Source organism: Pseudorasbora parva, chromosome 7 (assembly GCF_024679245.1).
Source record: "Pseudorasbora parva isolate DD20220531a chromosome 7, ASM2467924v1, whole genome shotgun sequence".
NCBI classification, from domain to species: Eukaryota; Metazoa; Chordata; class Actinopteri; order Cypriniformes; family Gobionidae; genus Pseudorasbora; species Pseudorasbora parva.
The window spans coordinates 24,926,549-24,948,187 of record NC_090178.1 but is presented as its reverse complement, the minus strand read 5'-3'; the positions used below and the strand labels follow the sequence as shown (position 1 = coordinate 24,948,187).

At 38.1% G+C, this 21,639-nt stretch overlaps 1 protein-coding gene and 1 long non-coding RNA gene across 2 annotated transcripts in view; one reads left to right on the top strand and one right to left on the bottom strand.

The window, feature by feature from the left end:
* LOC137083741 (nuclear pore membrane glycoprotein 210-like) overlaps nucleotides 1-21,314 on the top strand; it is a 36,803-nt gene extending 15,489 nt beyond the window's left edge. The window contains exons 14-39 of the mRNA XM_067449686.1: nucleotides 3,220-3,365; nucleotides 3,758-3,970; nucleotides 4,120-4,329; nucleotides 5,627-5,816; nucleotides 6,981-7,051; nucleotides 7,138-7,239; nucleotides 7,330-7,431; nucleotides 7,526-7,651; nucleotides 7,773-7,900; nucleotides 8,368-8,563; nucleotides 8,647-8,820; nucleotides 9,905-9,985; nucleotides 10,069-10,200; nucleotides 10,272-10,427; nucleotides 12,293-12,378; nucleotides 12,693-12,867; nucleotides 12,941-13,116; nucleotides 13,200-13,420; nucleotides 15,556-15,692; nucleotides 15,957-16,077; nucleotides 17,406-17,558; nucleotides 17,855-18,138; nucleotides 19,875-20,076; nucleotides 20,601-20,678; nucleotides 20,830-20,884; nucleotides 21,073-21,314. Of these exons, the coding sequence (XP_067305787.1) occupies nucleotides 3,220-3,365; nucleotides 3,758-3,970; nucleotides 4,120-4,329; nucleotides 5,627-5,816; nucleotides 6,981-7,051; nucleotides 7,138-7,239; nucleotides 7,330-7,431; nucleotides 7,526-7,651; nucleotides 7,773-7,900; nucleotides 8,368-8,563; nucleotides 8,647-8,820; nucleotides 9,905-9,985; nucleotides 10,069-10,200; nucleotides 10,272-10,427; nucleotides 12,293-12,378; nucleotides 12,693-12,867; nucleotides 12,941-13,116; nucleotides 13,200-13,420; nucleotides 15,556-15,692; nucleotides 15,957-16,077; nucleotides 17,406-17,558; nucleotides 17,855-18,138; nucleotides 19,875-20,076; nucleotides 20,601-20,678; nucleotides 20,830-20,879 (3,710 nt within the window). The 3' untranslated portion in view covers nucleotides 20,880-20,884; nucleotides 21,073-21,314. The remainder of the gene's footprint in view (nucleotides 1-3,219; nucleotides 3,366-3,757; nucleotides 3,971-4,119; nucleotides 4,330-5,626; nucleotides 5,817-6,980; nucleotides 7,052-7,137; nucleotides 7,240-7,329; nucleotides 7,432-7,525; nucleotides 7,652-7,772; nucleotides 7,901-8,367; nucleotides 8,564-8,646; nucleotides 8,821-9,904; nucleotides 9,986-10,068; nucleotides 10,201-10,271; nucleotides 10,428-12,292; nucleotides 12,379-12,692; nucleotides 12,868-12,940; nucleotides 13,117-13,199; nucleotides 13,421-15,555; nucleotides 15,693-15,956; nucleotides 16,078-17,405; nucleotides 17,559-17,854; nucleotides 18,139-19,874; nucleotides 20,077-20,600; nucleotides 20,679-20,829; nucleotides 20,885-21,072) is intronic.
* Nucleotides 781-1,927, bottom strand: LOC137083742 (uncharacterized). The gene is made up of 4 exons (XR_010906586.1): nucleotides 1,857-1,927; nucleotides 1,580-1,817; nucleotides 1,169-1,451; nucleotides 781-1,050 (listed from the first exon to the last, which is right to left on the bottom strand). It is a non-coding gene; the product is annotated as an uncharacterized lncRNA (long non-coding RNA).
* Nucleotides 21,315-21,639: the final 325 nt, after the last annotated feature.

Below are 21,639 nucleotides of genomic sequence, written 5' to 3'. Positions count from 1 at the left end.
AAAAAAGATTTTTGGCCAGACATTCTTACTGTATGTAAGAGATAATTTAGGTGACAAAAAATAGTGAGAAACTCACAACATTTTTCATGATTTGTTTTGAGATGGTAGGAGAATGTAGACAAATACTGTAGGCCTACTATAACCTTGCCAAGCACTCCACAACACTTGATGCTGCAGACTGAATATTTCAAGTATTTATTTCAATACTTACAGTATTTCTTACCATAATCAGTTACAGTAATCAACCAACAATGATATCAATTACTGTAAACAAATAAAATCTATAGACAAATAAAAATTACTGCATGAATTACAGTACATACACTTCAACTCTGAAGAAAAGTAAAGTAAAAGTAAACAGAAATGAAAGAAAACTACTGTAAAAGCAACAAGAAAACTGTAACTATCTGTCTCTCCGTCTGGCTTGATCAGGCCATAAGATTTCATCCACATCTTGTCTATGTCTTCATTGGCAAGGCACCGTTGGAAGAATCGCCTTGTGTGACGAATCCACCCCTGCACTGAAGCTGCTTTAATAAGATCACATGCCTGTTCAATGGCCTGAATGAGGGGCAAACGGTCATAGGGCCGCAGGTCATATACCTTCCACCGCCACGCTGAAAAAAATTCTTCTATAGGATTCAGGAAGGGGGAGTATGGGGGAAGGTATAAAACTTCAAAATCAGGGTGATCATGGAACCAGTTCTGGACCAGAGCATCCTGATGAAATGAGACATTGTCCCAAACGACAATGTACTGCATCTGGTCCACTTGGTGTAATGCTGTGACAATCTCATGCAATCGGTCAAGAAATGCAAGTATCAGATTTGCATTATAGGGTCCCAGATTTGCATGGTGGTGGAGGACCCCATTTTGTGTGATAGCAGCGCAAAGGGTGATGTTACCCCCTCGCTGCCCTGGCACATTGGTGATTGCCCTGTGCCCAATTACATTTCTCCCTCTTCTTCTTGTTTTTGCAAGGTTAAATCCAGCCTCATCCACATATATAAATTCATGTTGAATTTCAGCAGCATCCATTTGCAAGACTCTCTGAAACACATTAAAGAAAATAGGATGCTATTCAATATCTATAGCACAGTATTTTTTTGTGACAGAACATTATGAGCAGTGCATGATACCACACCATAGTCAGATGAACAATGCATACCTCCACATACTCATTGCGCAGATGTTTCACTCTCTCTGAATTTCTGTCAAATGGTACCCGATACAGTTGCTTCATGTATATTTGATTTTTCTTAAGGATTCGACCTAATGTTGACAGAGAGACTCGTTGGATGTTATTGAAAATATTGTCATCATTGATGATATTGGCTTGGATTTCTCGTAGCCTGATACAATTATTGGCCAAAACCATGTTCACAATGGCGGCCTCTTGTGCACGACTAAACATGGGGCCCCTTCCACCTTGGTGTCCTCGACCCTCAATCCTATGTAAAAAAAAAAAAGATAAAAATAAATAAATATATATATATATGCAGCCTACTGTCAAATGTCACAGTAAACAATATTGATTATACAAGCTTCAGTTTCAATGTATACTGTGTGGTTAGCTTACCTGTTTTCTCGATGAAATGTCCGAATTACTGACGGAACAGTATTTCTGCTGAGATTTGGTTGAACTCTTTGTCCAGCTTCCATCAGTGTCAGTCCATGGTTGATAACATGGTCAATAAGTGTTGCACGGATTTCTCGAGTCAAATTTGGTCCTCGTCTTCTTTGTTCAGGTTCTATCACCTCTTCAAGTCCTTCTCTACCTCTTCCTCTACCTAGGTGTCTTCCTCTACCTCCTTCTCCTCTACCTATGCCTCTTCCTCCTTCTCCTCTACCTATACCTCTTCCTCTACCTCCTTCTCCTCTTCCTCTACCTCCTTCTCCTATTCCTCTACCTTCTTCTCCTCTACCTATGCCTCTTCCTCTACCTCCTTCTCCTCTTCCTCTACCTTCTTCTCCTCTACCTATGCCTCTTCCTCTACCTCCTTCGCCTCTTCCTCTACCGCCTTCATCTCCTCTTTGAGCTCCCCCTCTCATTCTCACTCTTCTTCTTCTTCTAACTCCTTCCATTTTTGTTGAAGACAGGTGAACTCACCTGCTGCCTTTTATAGCACACCTGAGTGCTGCGTTTTCAAATTAGCAAATGTGTGCTTCCACACCTGGTAGATGTGTTTATCCAATTCGTTCATTAGTGTGGTAATTGGCAATCCGGTGCTTTGTAATTACAAGGAAGTAACCTCACAATCCTTATCTGTGTCTAAGGTGTGAAAATGTGTGTAGAGTTTTACAAATCACTGTGTGTAATGTTTTGCAAAAATGGTGAAGCAGACATTGTGTGTAATGTTGTGCAAATCTGTGGAGGTGTTTTGCTCATTGGAGCAAAATTTTGCTAATTGTGTGGAAATTTTAATTTTAGTGTGTAAACAATCGTAAAAAATTGTAAATAGTTTCAATTTACTGTAGATTTAATTTATATTTTTTTCAGTTTTAATTTTTTAAAAATGTTGTACTTCAACCTAATCTTATTGTATTTCATATAGTCTAAATATTTGATGTATATATTTATATCCTGCAGTAATATTTATATTATATTTCAGCTTTCAATTAATACAAATATTATCAAAATTAACAAATTAATAAAACTTGTATCTCATTATGTTTTAAAATGTTTGTTTTTTTTAAATCCATTTTCATTCAGAAAATTATATATAACAAAAACAATTTGCCAACTGGGATATTTAAGGCTATATACTGATTAAAATTAGCTCCCTGAGATGTTACATCCAATCTAAAAAATCAAACCAACATTATTTTTGATTCATTTTAAAATAATTATTTCCTGTTATCACTTTAAAATGTGTTGGATTCAATCTATTAAATTCAATATTTTATTAAATGAAATGAAATATATGTTATGGCAACATGTGCACATGTTGTGGTTTTCTGTAATCTATGAATTTATCTAACAGATTTAAACCAGTAAGAACATCACACAAATATTTCCTGTCTGTTTCTTAATTTCTCTCTCTCTCTCTCTCTCTCTCTCTCTCTCTCTCTCTCTCTCTCTCTCTCTCTCTCTCTCTCTCTCTCTCTCTCTCTCTCTCTCTCTCTCTCTCTCTCTCTCTCTCTCTCTCTCTCTCTCTCTCTCTCTCTCTCTCTCTCTCTCTCTCTCTCTCTCTCTCTCTCTCTCTCTCTCTCTCTCAGGATCTTTGTCTCCAGGTGCTGAATTCTGTGGAGGGATCCGTATGGAGGCTCTTTCACAGGGACACACTGTTGTTACCATCACAGTGGTAACAGAGGCATGCAACATCAGTGAGACGACAACACTGGTGGCCTACAGCCCTCTTAAAGTATGCTCTTTGTGTGTGTGTGTGTGTGTGTGTATGATTTGTGGTAAGTGTCATGTCTGTATAAAGGGTGATTTATCAGCCCTATGGTGGCTATTTATTAAGATAATGAACTGTTTGGATGTAGCAGAAGATTAATGTGAAACTGTATGCTCCTGATCACTGATGTATGACTCTGTATCATGTCAGGGACATAGTGAGCAGTGGAGCTCTCTGGTCCAGGGCAAACGCTGCCAAGCACACTCATGAGAGTTTAACACGACAGCGTGATGGATCAGTGCTTTGCTTTTGTCAGTCACACTAATGAAAGACAATAACAGTTCTAACAAGGACATTATCATGAGTTCTTGACTCCACTTAACTTCTCAGTGACATTGTTCTCTCCTTTTGCTCAGCCGTTCGCGACTGAGGTTCTTCTATCGGTGGGCTCATCTCGTGTGGTTATATTCGAGGGGGGGCCTCAACCCTGGCCCCCGGCGCCCTTCCGTTTCTATAGTGAGATCGAGGTGCATCCAACAGGGAGTGTTACCGTGGAGGCACTGAGTCCGACTGAAGCAAGGACACCTCGCCATGCGTATCAGGTCGCGTGCACCGCCGTGGGAAAACAGGTTGGGAAATGTCCTCAACTGCAAAGTAGCACTCATATGTACTGCATATGTACACTGAAATTTTGCTTTATGCCACTTTATGCTTTGAGTGTAATGCACTGTAGTCTTGCAGTCGTGTAGGTTTTTTACATGTGTGTTTATGTGTGCAGTGGTTAGTCTTCAGGTGCGGTTATACTCCAGGTCCGTTCAACGAGAATCCTGCAGTCGAGGAGAGCAGAGTTCAGGTGGCGTGTGGCATCCCTGCACATCTCTCTGTCTCTCGTCTCTCGTCGGCCACTTCCTCCCCATCCTCACCTTCATCCAGCCCTCTATTCTCCCATCACTTTTCCTGCACTCAGCCTCAGTACCCCTGTGGACTGGTGAGTGATGCCCACTTTATCTTCTCGCTTTCTCTTTTTGCCCCCTCCTGCTGTTACGTCCTCTGACAAACTCTTTTATGATTCACTCATTTTCCTCTTTTCCCTTCACCTGCCCAGACCTCTTTTTTTCTCCTTTTTTCATTTTCTCACCCTCCAGGTGTTTCTTTTTCTTTCTGTTTCACCCCTACACCCACACCAGACCTCGGCCTCTCTCTCCTTCCCTCTTTTTGCTGCTCTCATTTGCCATGCAATTATGTGGGATATGCATGGTGAAGTGTTATGGCAGTTTCCATAGTAACCGCATGCATGGCCCCTTATTGTGTGTGTGTGTGTGTGTGTGTGTGTGTGTGTGTGTGTGTGTGTGTGTGTGTGTGTGTGTGTGTGTGTGTGTGTGTGTGTTAAGTTTGTGTGAGGGCTTTTCCTCTCCTGTCATAGATGCTCTAGAAACCAAGTCTTTGATCAATGTCAAACCATCGCAATCAAAATACCCTCAGTAATATACTAAAACCATTTTTGAGAATGAAACATCACATTGTGTCTTTAATTCAAACTAAAGGGCACCCATGAGCTATGAGGAAAACTAGGATTTTTAGTCACAGCACACTGAGAGAGGCAGAAATTGCATTAGATTTACCAATTTAATGAAGCATATCATTAGTCAAAGTGAAAAACAAACACACACACACACACACAAAATAGAAAGAAAAATTACAAGCAGGCAGAATGCCAGTGATTATATGCTCACTTATTACACACATTTCTATAATGATATGTTAAGGACTAACTGACAAGTTGGCTATAAAAGCAGCATTTATCTGACATATTTTTCGTAACATTATGAATGCCTTCACTGTCACTTTGGATCAATTGAATGCGTCCTTGCTGAATAATAAAAGTCTTGCATAAATCTTAAATAAAATAAATAATGTGACCGATATGGTCATGAACTGACGGATGGAAAAGAAGGGCTATTACTGCACATTCTTGTGACTGATATCTCTGCCACCTTTTGTTCAAAGATTCATTCACACATTAACTAGGTTCACAATTTCATTTTCATGATAAGAGCACCAAATCAATAGTTTATTGCTTTTCTGCTGTATTTGAAGTATTTTTTTCCTGTGTGCCTTCTATAGTGAGATAGGTTAAGCATGATTTTATCATTATTTATTTAACGAGGTCACGCTTTATCTCTTTCAGTGTTTGGACTTCCTTTATTCTCTTAGAATTACTCTGATGTAATTGAATATCACATTACCATATTCTTTCATGTCATTTTTCTCTTTCTCTCTCACAGTTATCTGTGTCCAGCACTAGGGATGCTACATTGCAGCTGTCTGTGTTTGACCAAAAGGGGGTGCAGTTTGATAATTTCACTTCCTGTTCGGTGAGGTGGTCCTCCTCTGACCCGGGTCTCCTCTCTCTGGGCCCCCAGTCCACAATGACAGCGGCTGACAGACCAACTCAGACAGGCTACAAACTATATGGTGTTTTTGCTTTGCACTATATCATTTTGGCATTTTTTTTAGTTCCCACAATATTGTCTAAATTGGTCAAAGGCATGATGCTCATTTGTTTGTCTGAGTTTTGTTTAAGTTAGTAAAAAATAGATTATTGCAATTCATACATCAAATGAATACACTGCATCTATTAAGAGTACGTTTTTTATTTAATTTCTGAATGGAAAAAAATCAGTCTGATACAGAATATATATATATATATATATATATATATATATATATACATAATAACAGTCAAATTAATTTTTAAATATAATATTTTAGTGTTATAAAATATTAGGCACCATATTTTTGTAATATTTCTTATAAACATGTATAATTATTAATATTTTATCATTATTATTTATAAATGATATTTATAAACTACAAATTGTGATTTATAAATTAAACTTATTAAAAAGCAGTGAATCAGTTTTGGTAAATAATATAATTTATTTAGCTAAATTTCTAAATCAGTAATGCATTAGATTTGTAAAACACTTTTTACTTTGTATATACAGTATATATAATATATATATATATATATATATATATATATATATATATATATATATATATATATATATATATATATATATATATATATATATATATATATATATATATATACACACACACACACACACGTGTATATATACATATACATATGTATATGTATATATACACGTGTGTGTGTGTGTATATATATATATATATATATATATATATATATATAGAGAGAGAGAGAGAGAGAGAGAGAGAGAGAGAGAGAGATTACTAAATCATTATAATCAAGCAGAGAAAAAGATTTGCTAAAATATGATTAGTTTATTATTATATTATAATAATATGATAATATGCCATTTGTAAATAAATAATATTTATATTTTATATATTTAAAAAATAATTGTATGTAATTTGTTTGAAATTAATGAATACGATTACATTTTACTTTATGGTTATACCACATAACATTTTTAGAGTAATAAAGTAGACATTTTCTTGAAATGTGCTTAAAGTTTGATACCATATGAAACTTACATGAGTACATTTATAAGACAGGATTTTTTATTTTATTTTTGAAGGATTTTTCCTCTTTATTGTATCTTATTTGCCATTGACCCTAATCTAATCAACTAGTCTTTTCTACAGTATTGCAGATTCTTCAACCCCACAGACAGACAGGAACCGTGACTGTCGATGTCACTCTTACATGTCCAGAGGTGTGTGTTTTTTGTTATGTATGCTGTAATGCATCCATATTTATGTGTACGCCTGAGTAACATATAAACTATGTGCGCTGTATAAGATGTTGACAGCTCCGGCATCTCAGTGTGTGAATCTGCGTTTGGTAGATGACGTTCAGTGGGCTAGACACTCCGTCACTTTATTCAACCATCCAAAAGCCACAGTGAGCAAATCCATCTCTCTCCATCATTTCTCATCTGGCTCGTTTTTTTGTTGTATTTTAAAGACTCAGTCAATCTATTCCTCTCTGTAGGAAAATCTGACATTGATCCATGGGTCAGGTCACTTTCATGTCCATCAAAAAGACAACCAACTGGCCAGCTTTAACCACATGAAGAACAGCAATATAATACAGGTGGACCGTTTTAAAATATTTCACTACAAAATGAGAGTACAGCACTAACTTTGCAATACAAAATACTAGTTCACTTATAATCTTTCTATCCCAGGTGTCCCCACTTCACTCTGGTTTTTCAACTCTTTTGGCTCATGACCTCTGTTTGACCTCTGATCCTGCTGTGGCCTCCATTCTTGTCTCTGACATCACAGATTTCCAAATTGACTTCATTAATATTGTAAGATGTAGACAGATGCTCCTCGTCTCTTGCATTATTTTTTTGCCATTTTACTACGCTGTATTACATTTTATCATCTCATGTTCACCGAATCTTTGTCTCCTATGTTGATGGCTTTTAGATTGAGGTCAGACATTCTGCTGTAGTACGAGTGCGTGTCCTGAATTCAAAGAATCAACCATTTCTTCATCATTTCCTGCTGCTCATGAACCTCATCCTTATCCCTTCATCATCCATAATTTCTGTGGAGTGAGTCCAGACCATGTGTTTTGCATCAGTCTTGTTCCACTAGTTAACATTTTCATATAAACCTTGCATGAGATAAAGATTTGCTGTCCATAATGGAAGGGTTCAAGCTCTAAATCTGCCCTAATACCTCTGATTTAATAAAGATTATGTAATATTTAATACATGATAGGAATGGATAGATATGATGGAGTTGAGGTGCCGGAAAAAATGGTAAGGAGTGAGACAGGCAGCTTAGAATTGAATTAAGGATGCATAACTGAATCTAAATTGAAGTAGTAAACAGGATGTATAATTCAAATTCAGTTTGAAGAGATGGAAATATCTAGAAATATATTTTTTGTGTTATACACGTGCTATTTCCATTGTATTTTCATATTAGAATATATGATTTTATGTTTGTTTACATAAAAAAAAATTATAGTAAAAAACAGGTGGCTTTTGAATTGTATTTCACTGTATACTTAAAGGGAGGCGGGGCCAGTGGATGAGTACACCGTGGGGTTCCATGTGACTGGCCTGGCAGTGGGCGTGGTCAGTCTCCACCTTTCAGCAGTGGACGGCCATGGGCGTGTTTTAAGCTCCTCCCACAAGAATATGCAAGTTTACCCTCCATTCAGTTTCCAGCCCCATAAACTCGCTCTGGCAGTTGGAAGTGTGCGACAGGTGGGTGTGACAGGATGCACCGAACCGTATACTGGTTTCCACAGAAATGCATTTTTGAGTATGAAGATGTATTTGATGTTCAGGTGAAACTGGTGGGAGGTCCTCATCCTCAGTCCAGCGTCAGGTTCTCCGTGAGTGACAGCTCTATCGCCGCGGTAACAGAGACAGGACTGGTCAGAGGTGTGGCAGTGGGTGTGGTCAAACTCAGAGGAGCTCTCCAGACACAAGATACAGAAGCACCACTTACCTTTGTACAGGTAGCACACAAGCTCACATTTGGTAAACCAGGACTTGTAATAGATTCCCTGCCATCTGAAGCCACACATTAAAGGTATTATTTACACAGATGTTCACATAGCAGTAGTTTTAGGGTCCGTTCACTTAGAACAGGTTTTTGCATTCCACTGTGAAGTGTGAACAAGTTAAAAGAAGTTCAACTTTTTAAAAACACGTCTTTATGCTGTTTCATTCCTTTGCCCGCATTTTGCATTTTTGCATTCCACTGTGCTGCTTTTCCATAGTGTTTGACTGTTGCATCTCAAGACTTCCAGGAGTTTTTTTTTTCAGTCAACTAGCCTGTCTTTTGATTTTAAACACAAAAAACGTGTTCTGCTTGAAATGCCCCTTAATCACACATTGATAATTATAAAGGTGACTGAGGAGCAAACGTATATGCATGATTAGATTTCCAGCGCCATGGCACCCAGCATGAATAATTTATAGGCCTAACTACTTACCTACTGCAGTTAATCTAACCTTTCATCCCATTCCGCCTTAATTATATGCTGTAAGCACTACCATTGCTATATCTGTTCTTATATCATCATGCGCTTACATGATCTCATTTATTAGTTATACAATTTTTTAAATTATATTACATTTTTTCTATACTAAATTTGCATGTTTCTGAAAGGGTGTGTTCACACTTATAGTTTGATTGTCTCCTGATTATTTTTTCCAGGCCAAAAAAGAAAATGATACATTTATCTATAATGACCGTAATAGAACGCTGAGTAATTATTCAAAATAAGTACTAAACTATTACTACTAAAGAGAGTATGCAATTTCGGAGTTTGCAATTTTACACGTGCTTGAGCATTCTGTCCTTATTAGGGTCGCATCTTGTGACATCACGTCCTGGTTTTTGGTTCATTTAGATACCTGTGGTCTGTGTTGTGTGCATATTTCAGTCAAACTGCACTTGAGTTTGTGTAAAATCGGACTGAGACCCCCTGAAACGGTCAGTCTCGTGCACCAGAGTTCACTTTAATCAAACTGAACCTACTAAACTTTTGTATAAACCTAATAACTGTGATTTAACTGTATGTGATCTGTGATCAGGATGAAGTGGAGGTGGAGGTGTTTAGCCTGACAGCTGTGAGGATACAGGCTCCTTTAGTTACTCTATCTGTAGGAACAGAGGTTTGTCCTTCTCATGCACATTATTATTGTGTGCAGCCTTTTTTTGCTGTCAGAATAAGGTTTGGCTGAATCTGTCATTTTAGATGCCAGTTTACGTGATTGGGCGGGACAGCGGTCAGAACCCTCTCTCTCTGGGTAGTGTTGTGTCTGGGCTCAGGTTCCACTGGAGTCTGCACAAACCGTGTGTGCTGGAGATCAAACCCCGGCATGCACAGGTGAGATGCACCCACATAGCATAAACTGACTTGTATGAACACTTGTTTGTTCATCACGCTGTCTGTTTTAGGTGGGCGTTAGTGTGTCTCCCTCTCACAGTTTCTCTGTGCTGGTGAGGGCCGAAGCTCCAGGCAGGACCAGCCTCAAAGTGCATGTGCAGCTCGAAGAGATACACACCAGCAACACATCATTCTCTGATCATCTCACTGACGAGATACAGATACTGGTAAATACATCCTCTACAATCACAAGATATTTATAGGAGTCGCATCATGAGGAAGCAGTTTTTCCTTGATCTTCTGAGATAAAAGTGTTCTGTACTGTACAATAAAATCATACTGTAGGGGTTTGTTTTAATAATTATAGATTTAATAAAATAAAATAATAATGTACTATAACTTACAATCTCAGAATACACAATTCATCACGGACTATTTTATCACATATCACATATATATATATCGTCATGGACTTCTAAAAATTCTCCTTTTTTCTTAAACAACATAGAACCAAAATGCAAAAAAAGAGAAAAATCCTACCTTTCGTTTAAGTACATTACTTTGGTGGTAAAAAAATCACAGATTTGGAAAGAAAAAAAAACCTTGAAATCATGTGACTCACAATTATTGGCACCCCTGATGTTAATACTTTGTTCCACCCCCTTTTGCCAACAAGAGATCACTTAATCTTCTCCTATAACATTTCACAAGATTGGAGAACACAGAGAGAGGGATCTTTGACTATTCTTCTTTGCACAATCTTTCTAGATCATAGTGTCCTGGGCCCTCTCTCTTTAGCTCGCCCCACAGGTTTTCGATTGGGTTTAGGTCTGGTTAATGAGGTGTCTATGGGAGGACCTTGAGTTTGTGACTGCTGAACCTTTTTTGTGTAGATTTTGCCACATGTTTTGGATCATTATCCTGGTGATGACGACCCATCTTCAGCTTTCTGGCAGAGGCCATCAGGCTTTTATTTAAAATGTCCTGGTAGTTCAAAGCATTCATAATGCCATGCAACCTAACAAGGTTCCAAGGGCCTTTAGAAGAGAAACAGGCCCACAGCATCACAGATCCTCCACCATACTTCACGGTGGGCATGAGGTGCTTTTCGGCATACTAATCTTTTTTTTTAAACGCCAGACCCACTTAGAGTGTCTGTTGCCAAAAAGCTCAATCTTAGTCTCATCTGACCAAAGCACACGATCCCATGTAGAGAGCATCTGATGGTTGTTTTGGAGACTTTGTGACCCCAAGATTCCACTCTTTGATGCAATTCTGTGACAGTGAGCTTAGGACATTTTTTTTACTTCACTTACCATCTTCCTCACTATGCGCTGTGGCAAGATAAACTTGGGACCTCTTCCAGGCTTGTTTGTCACTGTTTAGTTGTTTTAAACTACTTAATGATTCCTCTGACTATAGATACGGGGAAGTTAAGGCGAGTGGCTGTTTTCTTGTAGCCATTGCCTGACTTATAAAGGTCGACACACATCTGCCTTTCTTGAATGGTGTGTTTTCTTGTCTGCCATGTTGACAAATGGGTAAGAGAATTAGGCCTCTGTGTCACATCATATTTATACCCCAGGGAAGCAGGAACTCATGAATTACTAATTAAAATTTCCTAGATACCCTAATCAACTTAAGCAACAACAGAAAAATATATTTAGAAAAAAATAAATTAAATTTTTCAGAGGAATTGTTAGGGGTGCCAATAATTGTGGGACACATGATTTTTTTTTGCTAAATGTGTGATTTTTTTTTTTTCTACCACCAAAGTAATGTACTTAAATGAAAAGTTGGATTTTTCTCTTTTTTTTGCATTTTGGTTCTATGTTGTTTTAAAAAAAGGGAGAATTTTTATAAGTCCACGACCACATCTTAAACAAGGGTGCCAATAATTGTGGAGGGCACTATATATATATATATATATATATATATATATATATATATATATATATATATATATATATATATATATATATATATATATATATATATATATATAATTTTTTTTTTTTTTTTTTTTTTTTCATATGGCCTAAATTTTGAGCTTACTCTAAATTGATCTCTTTTGTTTTCCCTCTTTTCTCAGGTGTTTGAAGAGATGAGGTTAACAACAGGAACCCCAGGTTCCATCCTCATGTCTCCCCTTTCCCAGTACACCCTGCAAAGTAATAAGTGAGTTTGTATGCCTGTTTCATGTCAAAAAATATATATATTATTATTATCGCCCAGCTTGAAAAAATAAGTCAGCATCCACTCCATTAAGCCTGTTCTGCATCATTGCAGTTCTCATAATGATTTGAAAGAATAATGTGCCTGATCAAAATTGCATTTACATATTTTTTCCCCTAAATTTCACTGAAGAATTGGCTGAAGATCCTGGTTGGTTTCATATAATCTCAGAAACAACCACAGGGATTTTGCTATATAGTCAAAAGTCTGGCTACGTTGCTTTTACATCATACAGGTTTAAAAATGTGTGTTTTCAGAGACTCAATCTGTCGGGTCCATTACACCCTTAGCCGGTGTGTCTCAGGGGCAGGGCTTGTTACTGTTGACGATCAAGGGGTGTTGAGGACAGGGCCGGATACAGGCGTGGCTCTTTTGGAGGTTTTTGCCATGGACATTTGTGGTATCAACCAAACACTGTTGATCAGTGTGAAGGTGAGTGTTTGTCATGATAAACCATGCCATAGGTAACCCTCATTTTAGATCCTCAACCTTTTTTCTTCCTTAGGTGTCAACAGTGTGGTTTGTACGTGTTTTGACTGTTTCATCTGTGAGCAGTGATGATGAGAGAGCTCTTTCTGCCTTCCCTTTGGGTTGGAGCATCTATATCAAAGCTCTATATTATGACAACATGGGACAACAATTCCACGGCCATAATATGCAAACACTGGTCACCACTAACAGGTAATTAATTACACCGATATACATGTCTATGTGGCTCCAAGTACCCGCAGTAATGTTTTAACCTCTTTTTGTCTGTGTCTCAGAGATGACCTGGTGCAACTGATAGTCGACAGAGACAATCAGTCGTTTCTGGTTCAGACAGTGTCATCCGGTCTAACTGTTTTGAGGGTGCAGGGAGACCCTATAAACCCATTTTTGAGCGATTACACCCCACTGTTTGTGGTGCCTGCCATCTCAGAGCCCCCAGGATTCCTGCACCCTGGAGATATCATCTGTTTCAGCTCTCCTATTACAGACCAGCAGGGTAAATCCGTAGGTTACTAGCAAGCAGAGCACTAGTTTTAGTTTTTGTGAACAAACCCCTAATGTGAAGCTCACTTCATATTTGAGCACTTCATGTATGCACACAGCTGAGCGTGCAGCCTTTCAAAGTATACTTTATTTGATAATGTGAGCGAAAACATTCCTTACCTTTGAACATTGTTACACTTGCGTTTAATCACTTAAATTCACATTTTATTCTGTTATTATTTGCAGCGCTGTTTTACTTGGTCAGAGCAATCATACTTAAAATACATTTGAGTGTGTTGAAAGTTGTTATAACGTTTCTCTGTACGTTAGCTCATGGCTGGTATGAGACAATTGTTGCACACTGCAGTTAGCTAGGTGGATATTAGAATATCGTATTAATAAAAGCTGGATGACTTGTGTTGCTGAATGGGATACAATTCATTTTAAAATATTGTATGGTGGAGAAAATGCCTTATTACTGTTAATACAAAAAAGCTCTTTCTGATTATGCTATTTTAGCCACAAAATAGTGTTGTTCATCATGAGTCCTGGTACAAACGTTATTTGCGGTAAATCAAGAAAACAGATTCAAACAATATGACTAACACCGACCAAGCATAATATTATGACCACTGACAGGTGAAGTGAATAACACTGATTATCTCTTCATCACGGCACCTGTTAGTGGGTGCGTTACATTAAGCAACAAGTTAACATTTTGTTCTCAAAAGCCCTTTTCGGATGGTAATTGTTTCTTGTGGGGTCTTCAGGGGCTAATCTGTGATTATATTGCCGTCATCTAGAATGTCAGTGTTTTTTTTCCCACCACCTGCGTAAAAATCCCTGGTCGAATTACCAACTGTTTTTAGACAAACAGCAAGGTCGTGTGGTGATTTAATTGTTTCCAAGAAGAGATCACTTTAAAATGAACTGTTTATCATTTTTGACCCCTGCAGAGCACCGTATCGTTGCGCTTCGCTGTAATTCAGATGCGTTTCAAAGATCTATAGCCTACACTTTTATTACTGAAATGCTGGAAAGTACAAGAATAATCTTTCATCACCGTTCAAAAGAGAAAGAAGGAAAAACACGCAAACATTTGAAATGAGCCGTTATTACGGCAGTAATTATCATAGGTTCAATTTGCAGCATTATATTAACTTTTTTTTTTTAAACAGGAGATTTAAACAATAAAATTATTAATAATTTACTATTATTAAATTAAATATTATTTATATTATTAATATCTTATTCTTATTATTCCAAGCATATGACATTTTTGCAGCAGACAATCATTTGACTGACCACGTGAGCTGCCGTTCCCAGGTGCGGAGGATCACAGAACTCGTTCCTCCGCTGGGAATAAATCACCATCCGAATGCATGAGTTTTATCACTGAGGTGGCATGCAAATGTATTTTTACAGACTTCCACATGAGAAAACAATTACCATCCGAAAAGCGCTAAAGTTGTGTGTTAGAAGCAGGAAAAATGAGCAAACATAACGATTTGTTAACCTGGAGGTGTTGCCTCCTAATTCCCCAGATCTCAATCCAATCGAGCATCTGTGTGATGTGCTTAACAAACAAGTCTGATCCATGGAGGCCCCACCTCACAACTTACAGGACTTAAAGGATCTGCTGCTAACATCTTGGTGCCAGATACCACAGCACATCTTCAGGGGATTAGTGGAGTCTATGCCTCGAAGGGCCAGGGCTGTTTTGGCAGCAAAACGGGGACCAAGACAATATTAGGTCATAATGTTATGCCTGATCTGTGTAAATAACAGTAGTTTTCTGTCGATAAAGGCATCCAACCAGCTGTTCATCTGTCTAATAAAAACACAAAATATATAAGGTGTCTTTGGAGTTATGTGCTATGACACAGGCCATTATACTAGTTAAAAAAAGCTGATTTTAAACATTGTTTTAGGACACAAAAGTCAAAATACACAAGACAAATGAATTAGTGCAAACCAGTTAAGGTGCATATGTGAGCTAAACATACAGAGTATGCATAGATAGATAAGTCTGGCTTTGTGCATATATCATGGATGTATGCATACCCTTGTGTACACAGAAGAACCAAAGTATAATTTGCACATTAGAGTATAGATCATTTTTGCATTTACTTTTTTTCCTAATTAAAGGTCGGCAAGGGAGATGGGATGTGTCATCAAATCGGATCCTTCAAATGAACTCTGAGACTGGAGTGGCATTTGCAAAGAATTCTGGGACAGTAGTGGTTTACTACAGGCTAGATGGTGGGCAGCAAACCTTCAGAGAGGTAATCATTGCCTCTGCGGTATTACATAAGTGTCCTCATGTTTTGTGACATAATAGTTCTATTCCAAACCACCCCCACCTTATATACGGCGGCCCATATATAAACTGTATTAGACAACGGAAGAACCACTGATATAGAGCATTCCAAATCGATCACTTGTGTGGTTCCGTCTCTGTTAGGTAGGTTGTGCCAGGGAAGCTCGCTAAGATTTGAAACAGACCCATTGTGAATGTTTTGATTGAAAAGATTCTTGTTGTTATGCAGGTAACTGTGGAGTCTGCGTCCATTCCTGTGATCCTTCCTGCTGATAGGCTCCTCACTAACTGGCCCGAAGCTTCAGAATACACAGTCAGAGTGGATCTTAACACCTCTGCTGCCAACATAGGTGACTCCTTTCACCTCCACATGAGATTCAGGAAGGCCACTGTTCGCAATCATGAAAAATGTCTGACATGCCATTAATACAACTGCATAAAGATGATTAAAGAATAACAAGGAATATTTAGACTGTTAAGAAGTAGAGATTTAAAGAAAAAAGAGATTATAATCCAAATATTCACTTGACCTGACGTGGTCATACTCAATTCTAGTCAGAATATGAGTCTGAAACTGCTTCATTGGGCTGTGATTATGGGGCGTGTTTCAACTGAACCAGGAAAGACCTCAATTGGATAGATCTGCAGTACCCCTCTCAGAAACCGAAGCTTACCCCCCGGGTGACCAGTCCTAGTATAGTCGCTAACCCTCTGTGCTTTCTAATGGACGCGAGGCAAACTAAACAATACAATTACAATTATCATCACGATAATTTCATTTCAAGTGTTAGTTTTTAAAATAAGTTTAGTTTTGTTTAGTTATCTGATGCTATAAAAACGGAGGTGACGTCATGACAGCTGAGATTGATGGCTTATCTGAGTGAAGTTGTCACTGAGGCACTAACGGACTTTTTTCGGGATTTTTGGGAGCAGATTGGAGCTTTAGCTTTCTACATTTCCATAACTGTTTATTTCACACCAACATAATTAATTGTTCTGTCTCTGTGAGAGTGTGGGCGGGCCTTTGATTTTGCGACTGTACTTCCTGCTCTACTTCCTGCTCTCTACTGCGCAACTCCAGTCCCGAAATCGCTACTGCGCAGACTCTGTCCCAAGATGTCAGCGCCGTGCAGGCCGCCTGAAAGCTTCAACTATGGCAAGCGGAATCGGATGATGTCGAGTCGTCCATATTTTTTTATGGTCTATGGGATAGACCTACAACCAATCAGAGCAACGAAGCAACACATTGTCAAATGTCAACAGAGCTCAACTGCACTGTGTTGCCCGTAGGTTGTTTTCTATGTCCGCGGGTTGAAGCGACTATTATGTGATATAAATAGACACAAGAGTGCGAATTTTAGCAGGCAACCTTGCCAAAATAACACACATTTTACCCCCCAAACACCATTTTTTTTCAGGCTAACTTCCGTCTGGAGGATCCACAGATCACCCTTTAATTGCTTAAAAACTCAATCCTTAGACTCGAAATGATTCTCAATGGTGATTATCTCTAACTGTTTAATATGTACAATTAAAACAAGTGGGTGGGAAGTTTTACGTGTGCATTATCTCAACTTTATTTGCTCATCCTAGATCTTTCACTTTCACAAACATGGATAAATGTCAGTGCAGATGGAATATGTCTGACTGACTCTCTCTCTCTCTTTCTGCATGGTAGCGCAATGCAATCTAGACCAGTGGGATGCCATAGAGAAGAAACTACATCCTGAGGCAGAGCTACTGTGCTCTTTACACTTTGGTGCCCCCTACCTAGAGATAAGAACACTGCAGGATATCTTTCATGCGACACCCTTCTACAATACAGACACCGGTGAAACAAGTTTTACAAAATATACTCTAAGATGCTGCCTTTTTTAAAAGCCTCATCTTATGCTTGGCGTCTAAGAGGCCCTATGGGTGTTTTAATAATTCATAAAGCAGAATTGAAGTATCAGCTTGATGCTTCGTGGTTGTTCCTAAACTTCTGAGAACAAATTATAAATATATGTTCAAACTTGGTAATATGTTTAAAGCATCCTTCAATAATTTTTTTCTATTATAATTATATTAACCATGAAGCAAGCCTTTATGATTGACTTTTAACCTTTCTGTCATGTCCTGTTTCAGCTCAGTACAGCTGCAGGATCTCTGTGCAGCCCCAGTCAGATTCCATCCTCCATCTCCTGTCCACTCTGCCTCTCTCCATCTATCTGTCTGCCTGTCTGCACACTCAATCAGCCTCAGCTGCCCTACCATCGCTTCCTAACTCACCCCCCTCTTTTCAATCTTCCGTTCGGCTCCAGTATGTGCCAGCGTTCCATTGTCCTGTCACCAAGATCAAACTGTCCCCCCAGCAGCCTGTGGCTGAAATCACAGTGTTTGGCACCACAGACATGCTCAGTGCACTGAGGGTGAGAATTAGAGGGATCATAGGAGAAATTGTTATACTAATTGACTGAATTAATTGTACAAACCCGATTCAAAAAAAAGTTGGGACACTGTACAAATTGTGACTAAAAAAAGAATGCAATGATGTGGAAGTTTCCAATTTCAATATTTTATTCAAAATACAACATAGATGACATATCAAATGTTTAAACTGAGAAAATGTGTCATTTTAAGTGGAAAATAAGTTGGTTTTAAATTTCATGGCATCAACACATATCAAAAAAGTTGGGACAAGGCTATGTTTACCGCTGTGTGGCATTCCCTCTTCTTTTTATAACAGTCAGCAAACGTCTGGGGACTGAGGAGACAAGTTGTTCAAGTTTAGGAATAGGAATGTTGCCCCATTCTTGTCTAATACAGGCTTCTATTTGCTCTACTGTCTTTGGTCTTCTTTGTCACATCTTCCTCTTTATGATGTGCCAAATGTTTTCTATGGGTAAAAGATCTGGACTGCAGGCTGGCCATTTCAGTACCCGGATCCTTCTTCTACGCAGCCATGATGTTGTAATTGATACAGTATGTGGTCTGGCATTGTCATGTTGGCAAATGCAAGGTCTTCCCTGAAAGAGACGACGTCTGGATGGGAGCATATGTTTTTCTAGAACTTGGATATACCTTTCAGCATTGGTGGTGCCTGTACAGATGTGTAAGCTGCCCACGCCACATGCAGTCATGCAACCCCATATCATCAGAGATGCAGGCTTCTCTTTTTTTTCTTTCTCCTCTTCTGTCCGTGTATGTAAATCATTGATCATTGTTTTGTAAATTTGCAAATTTGCTCAATAATAAAAAAAAAATTTGCAAAAAAGAGATGCAGGCTTCTGAACTGAGCACTGATAACAACTTGGGTCCTTGTCTTCTTTAGTCCAGATGACATGGCGTCTCAGTTTTCCAAAACAAACTTCAAATTTTGATTCGTCTGACCACAGAACTGTTTTCCACTTTGCCAGAGCCCATTTTAAAAGAGCCTTGGCCCAGAGAAAACGCCTGCGCTTCTGGATCATGTTTAGATATCGGTTCTTTTTTGACCTATAGGGTTTTAGCCGGCAAAGGCGATTGTGTTCACTGACAATGTTTTCTGGAAGTATTCCTGAGCCCATGTTGTGATATCCATTACAGTAGCATTCCTGTATGTGATGCAGTGCCGTCTAAGGGCCTGAGGATCATGGGCATCCAGTATGGTTTTCCGACCTTGACCCTTACGCACAGAGATTGTTCCAGATTCTCTGAATCTTTGGACGATATTATGCACTGTAGATGATAACTTCAAACTCTTTTTTGAGAAACTGCTTTCTGATATTACTCCACTATTTTCTCTGCATTATTGGGGAAATTGGTGATCCTCTGCCCATCTTGACTTCTGAGAGACACTGCCACTCTTAGGGGCTTTTTTTATACCCAATCATGTTGCCAACTGACCTAATAAGTTGTAGATTGGTCCTCCAGCTGTTCCTTGTACATTTACCTTTTAATGTACATTTACCTTTTCCGGCTTCTTATTGTTACCTGTCCCAACTTTTTTGGAATGTGTAGCTCTCATGAAATCCAAAATGAGCCAATGTTTGTCATGACATTTCAAAATATATGTTTATGAGATCTGTAAATTATTGCATTCCTTTTTCATTCACAATTTCTACAGTGTCCCAACTTTTTTGAATTACTTTTCAGTTTCTTTAATTCTTTACTCTTATCTAATTAGGTTCAGTCAGAGAGCCCAGACATCGTGTTATCTGATCCTATCCGGTCAGATGAAAACCCCACCCACCTCCTCATTAGAGTCTATTCAGCCTCATATTTTCTGGATCAGGTGCTGACTACTGCAAACATCATCCTTTATACAGACCTTTCTCCACAGACACACGTTGTGATGGTGACTAGAGTGATGGGCAGCCAGGAGTCAGGTGAGAGAGCAACTTCTTGCAATATTTTACATATACGCTACCGTTCAACAGTTTGGGGTCAGTAGGATTTTTCTAGTTTTTGAAATAAATTAACACGTTCATTCAGCAAGGGGGCATTAAATAGAAAAGAGGCAGTTATTTTGGATGTTACAAAAGCTTCCTGAAAATAGTATGGGCCCTCCAATGCCTCTAGCCCCCCTGTACACAGTCTGCCCAACCCCCCACCCCCTAATGAAGCCCCTGTAAGCAGCACAACTATTTTAAACATTGATAATAATAATAATAATAATAATAAATGTTTCTCGATCAACAAATCTGCATATTAGAATGATTGCTGAAGGATCATGTGACACTGAAGACTGGAGTAATGATGCAGAAAATACTGTAATTTTACACCCTAGGGGAGTAAGAAACTTTCAAAAACATTTTTAAAAATCTTACCAACCCCAAACTTTTGAACTCTAGTCTAAAATAGATATCTTTGTTTCAGTAACAACTACAATGCTTTTTATTTGTATGTTCAGCTCACACTGGAACACATGTTGGGCTTTTGTTCATTTCGATTTTTGCTGTACTGGCCACCACCGCTGCACTTTTCATAGGTAGAGTCACATACAAGTGTTGTAACTTCTTATTCAGCAATGATCAATGTTTGCTGTCCAATGATTCAGTGCTGTCCGATGTGATTGAGGTTGTAAAGCTTTGGCCCTGCAGGTCTTCATATATTCTCTTAAATGTATTCAATTTCCACAGTGTACAAGACCATGCGGCCTCATACAAATTGTCCTCACACCTTCTACTAAAACAGGTGTGTTTGAGCTCAAGGTGTATGACACCCCCTCACATTTCATATACACCCTGTCCATTTTCTAAATGTATGTTTTTGATGTTGATGTCAACCCATTATATGCAATTAATAAAATTAAAAAAAAAAATGAGTGTATTTTTTGACCAGACTTATGTATTTTTTAAATCAACGCTTTCTCTTTTTTTCAGAAGAGGACAAACATTTCTATCTGTGGATCACACCAACACAAAAAGTCCTGCAGAAAAAACAGTGGCTCTGGAATCCTAACTAACTTATTGCACCTAACCCCTCCATCGTGTTATTGTCATAAAGGAAAGAACCATGTACTTGAAATTTGTTACAAAAAGTTCATATTCTAGTCGTGGTTCAATCTATACAGTTCAAAAAGTAAACGCGTGCAAACTACTTCAGATTCCTGAAGAGAATCATTTCTCATTTTCAGGCTATTTTTTACTTTAAAGCTTAGGGTCAATAATATTTAAGAAATTAATAAATGTATTCAGCAGATTTATCACAAAAATAAATGCTTTTCTTGTGAACTTGTTTTATTAATCAAAAAAGCAGCACAACTGTTTTCGAAGAATTGTTTCTTGAGCATATGATTTTTGAAGGATCAAGTGACTGAAGACTGGAGTAATGATGCTTAAAATTTAGATTTTCAATCACAAGTACATAACATTTTAAAATAGAAAACATTTTACATTATATATATATATATATATATATATATATATATATCAACACCGTTTTCACAG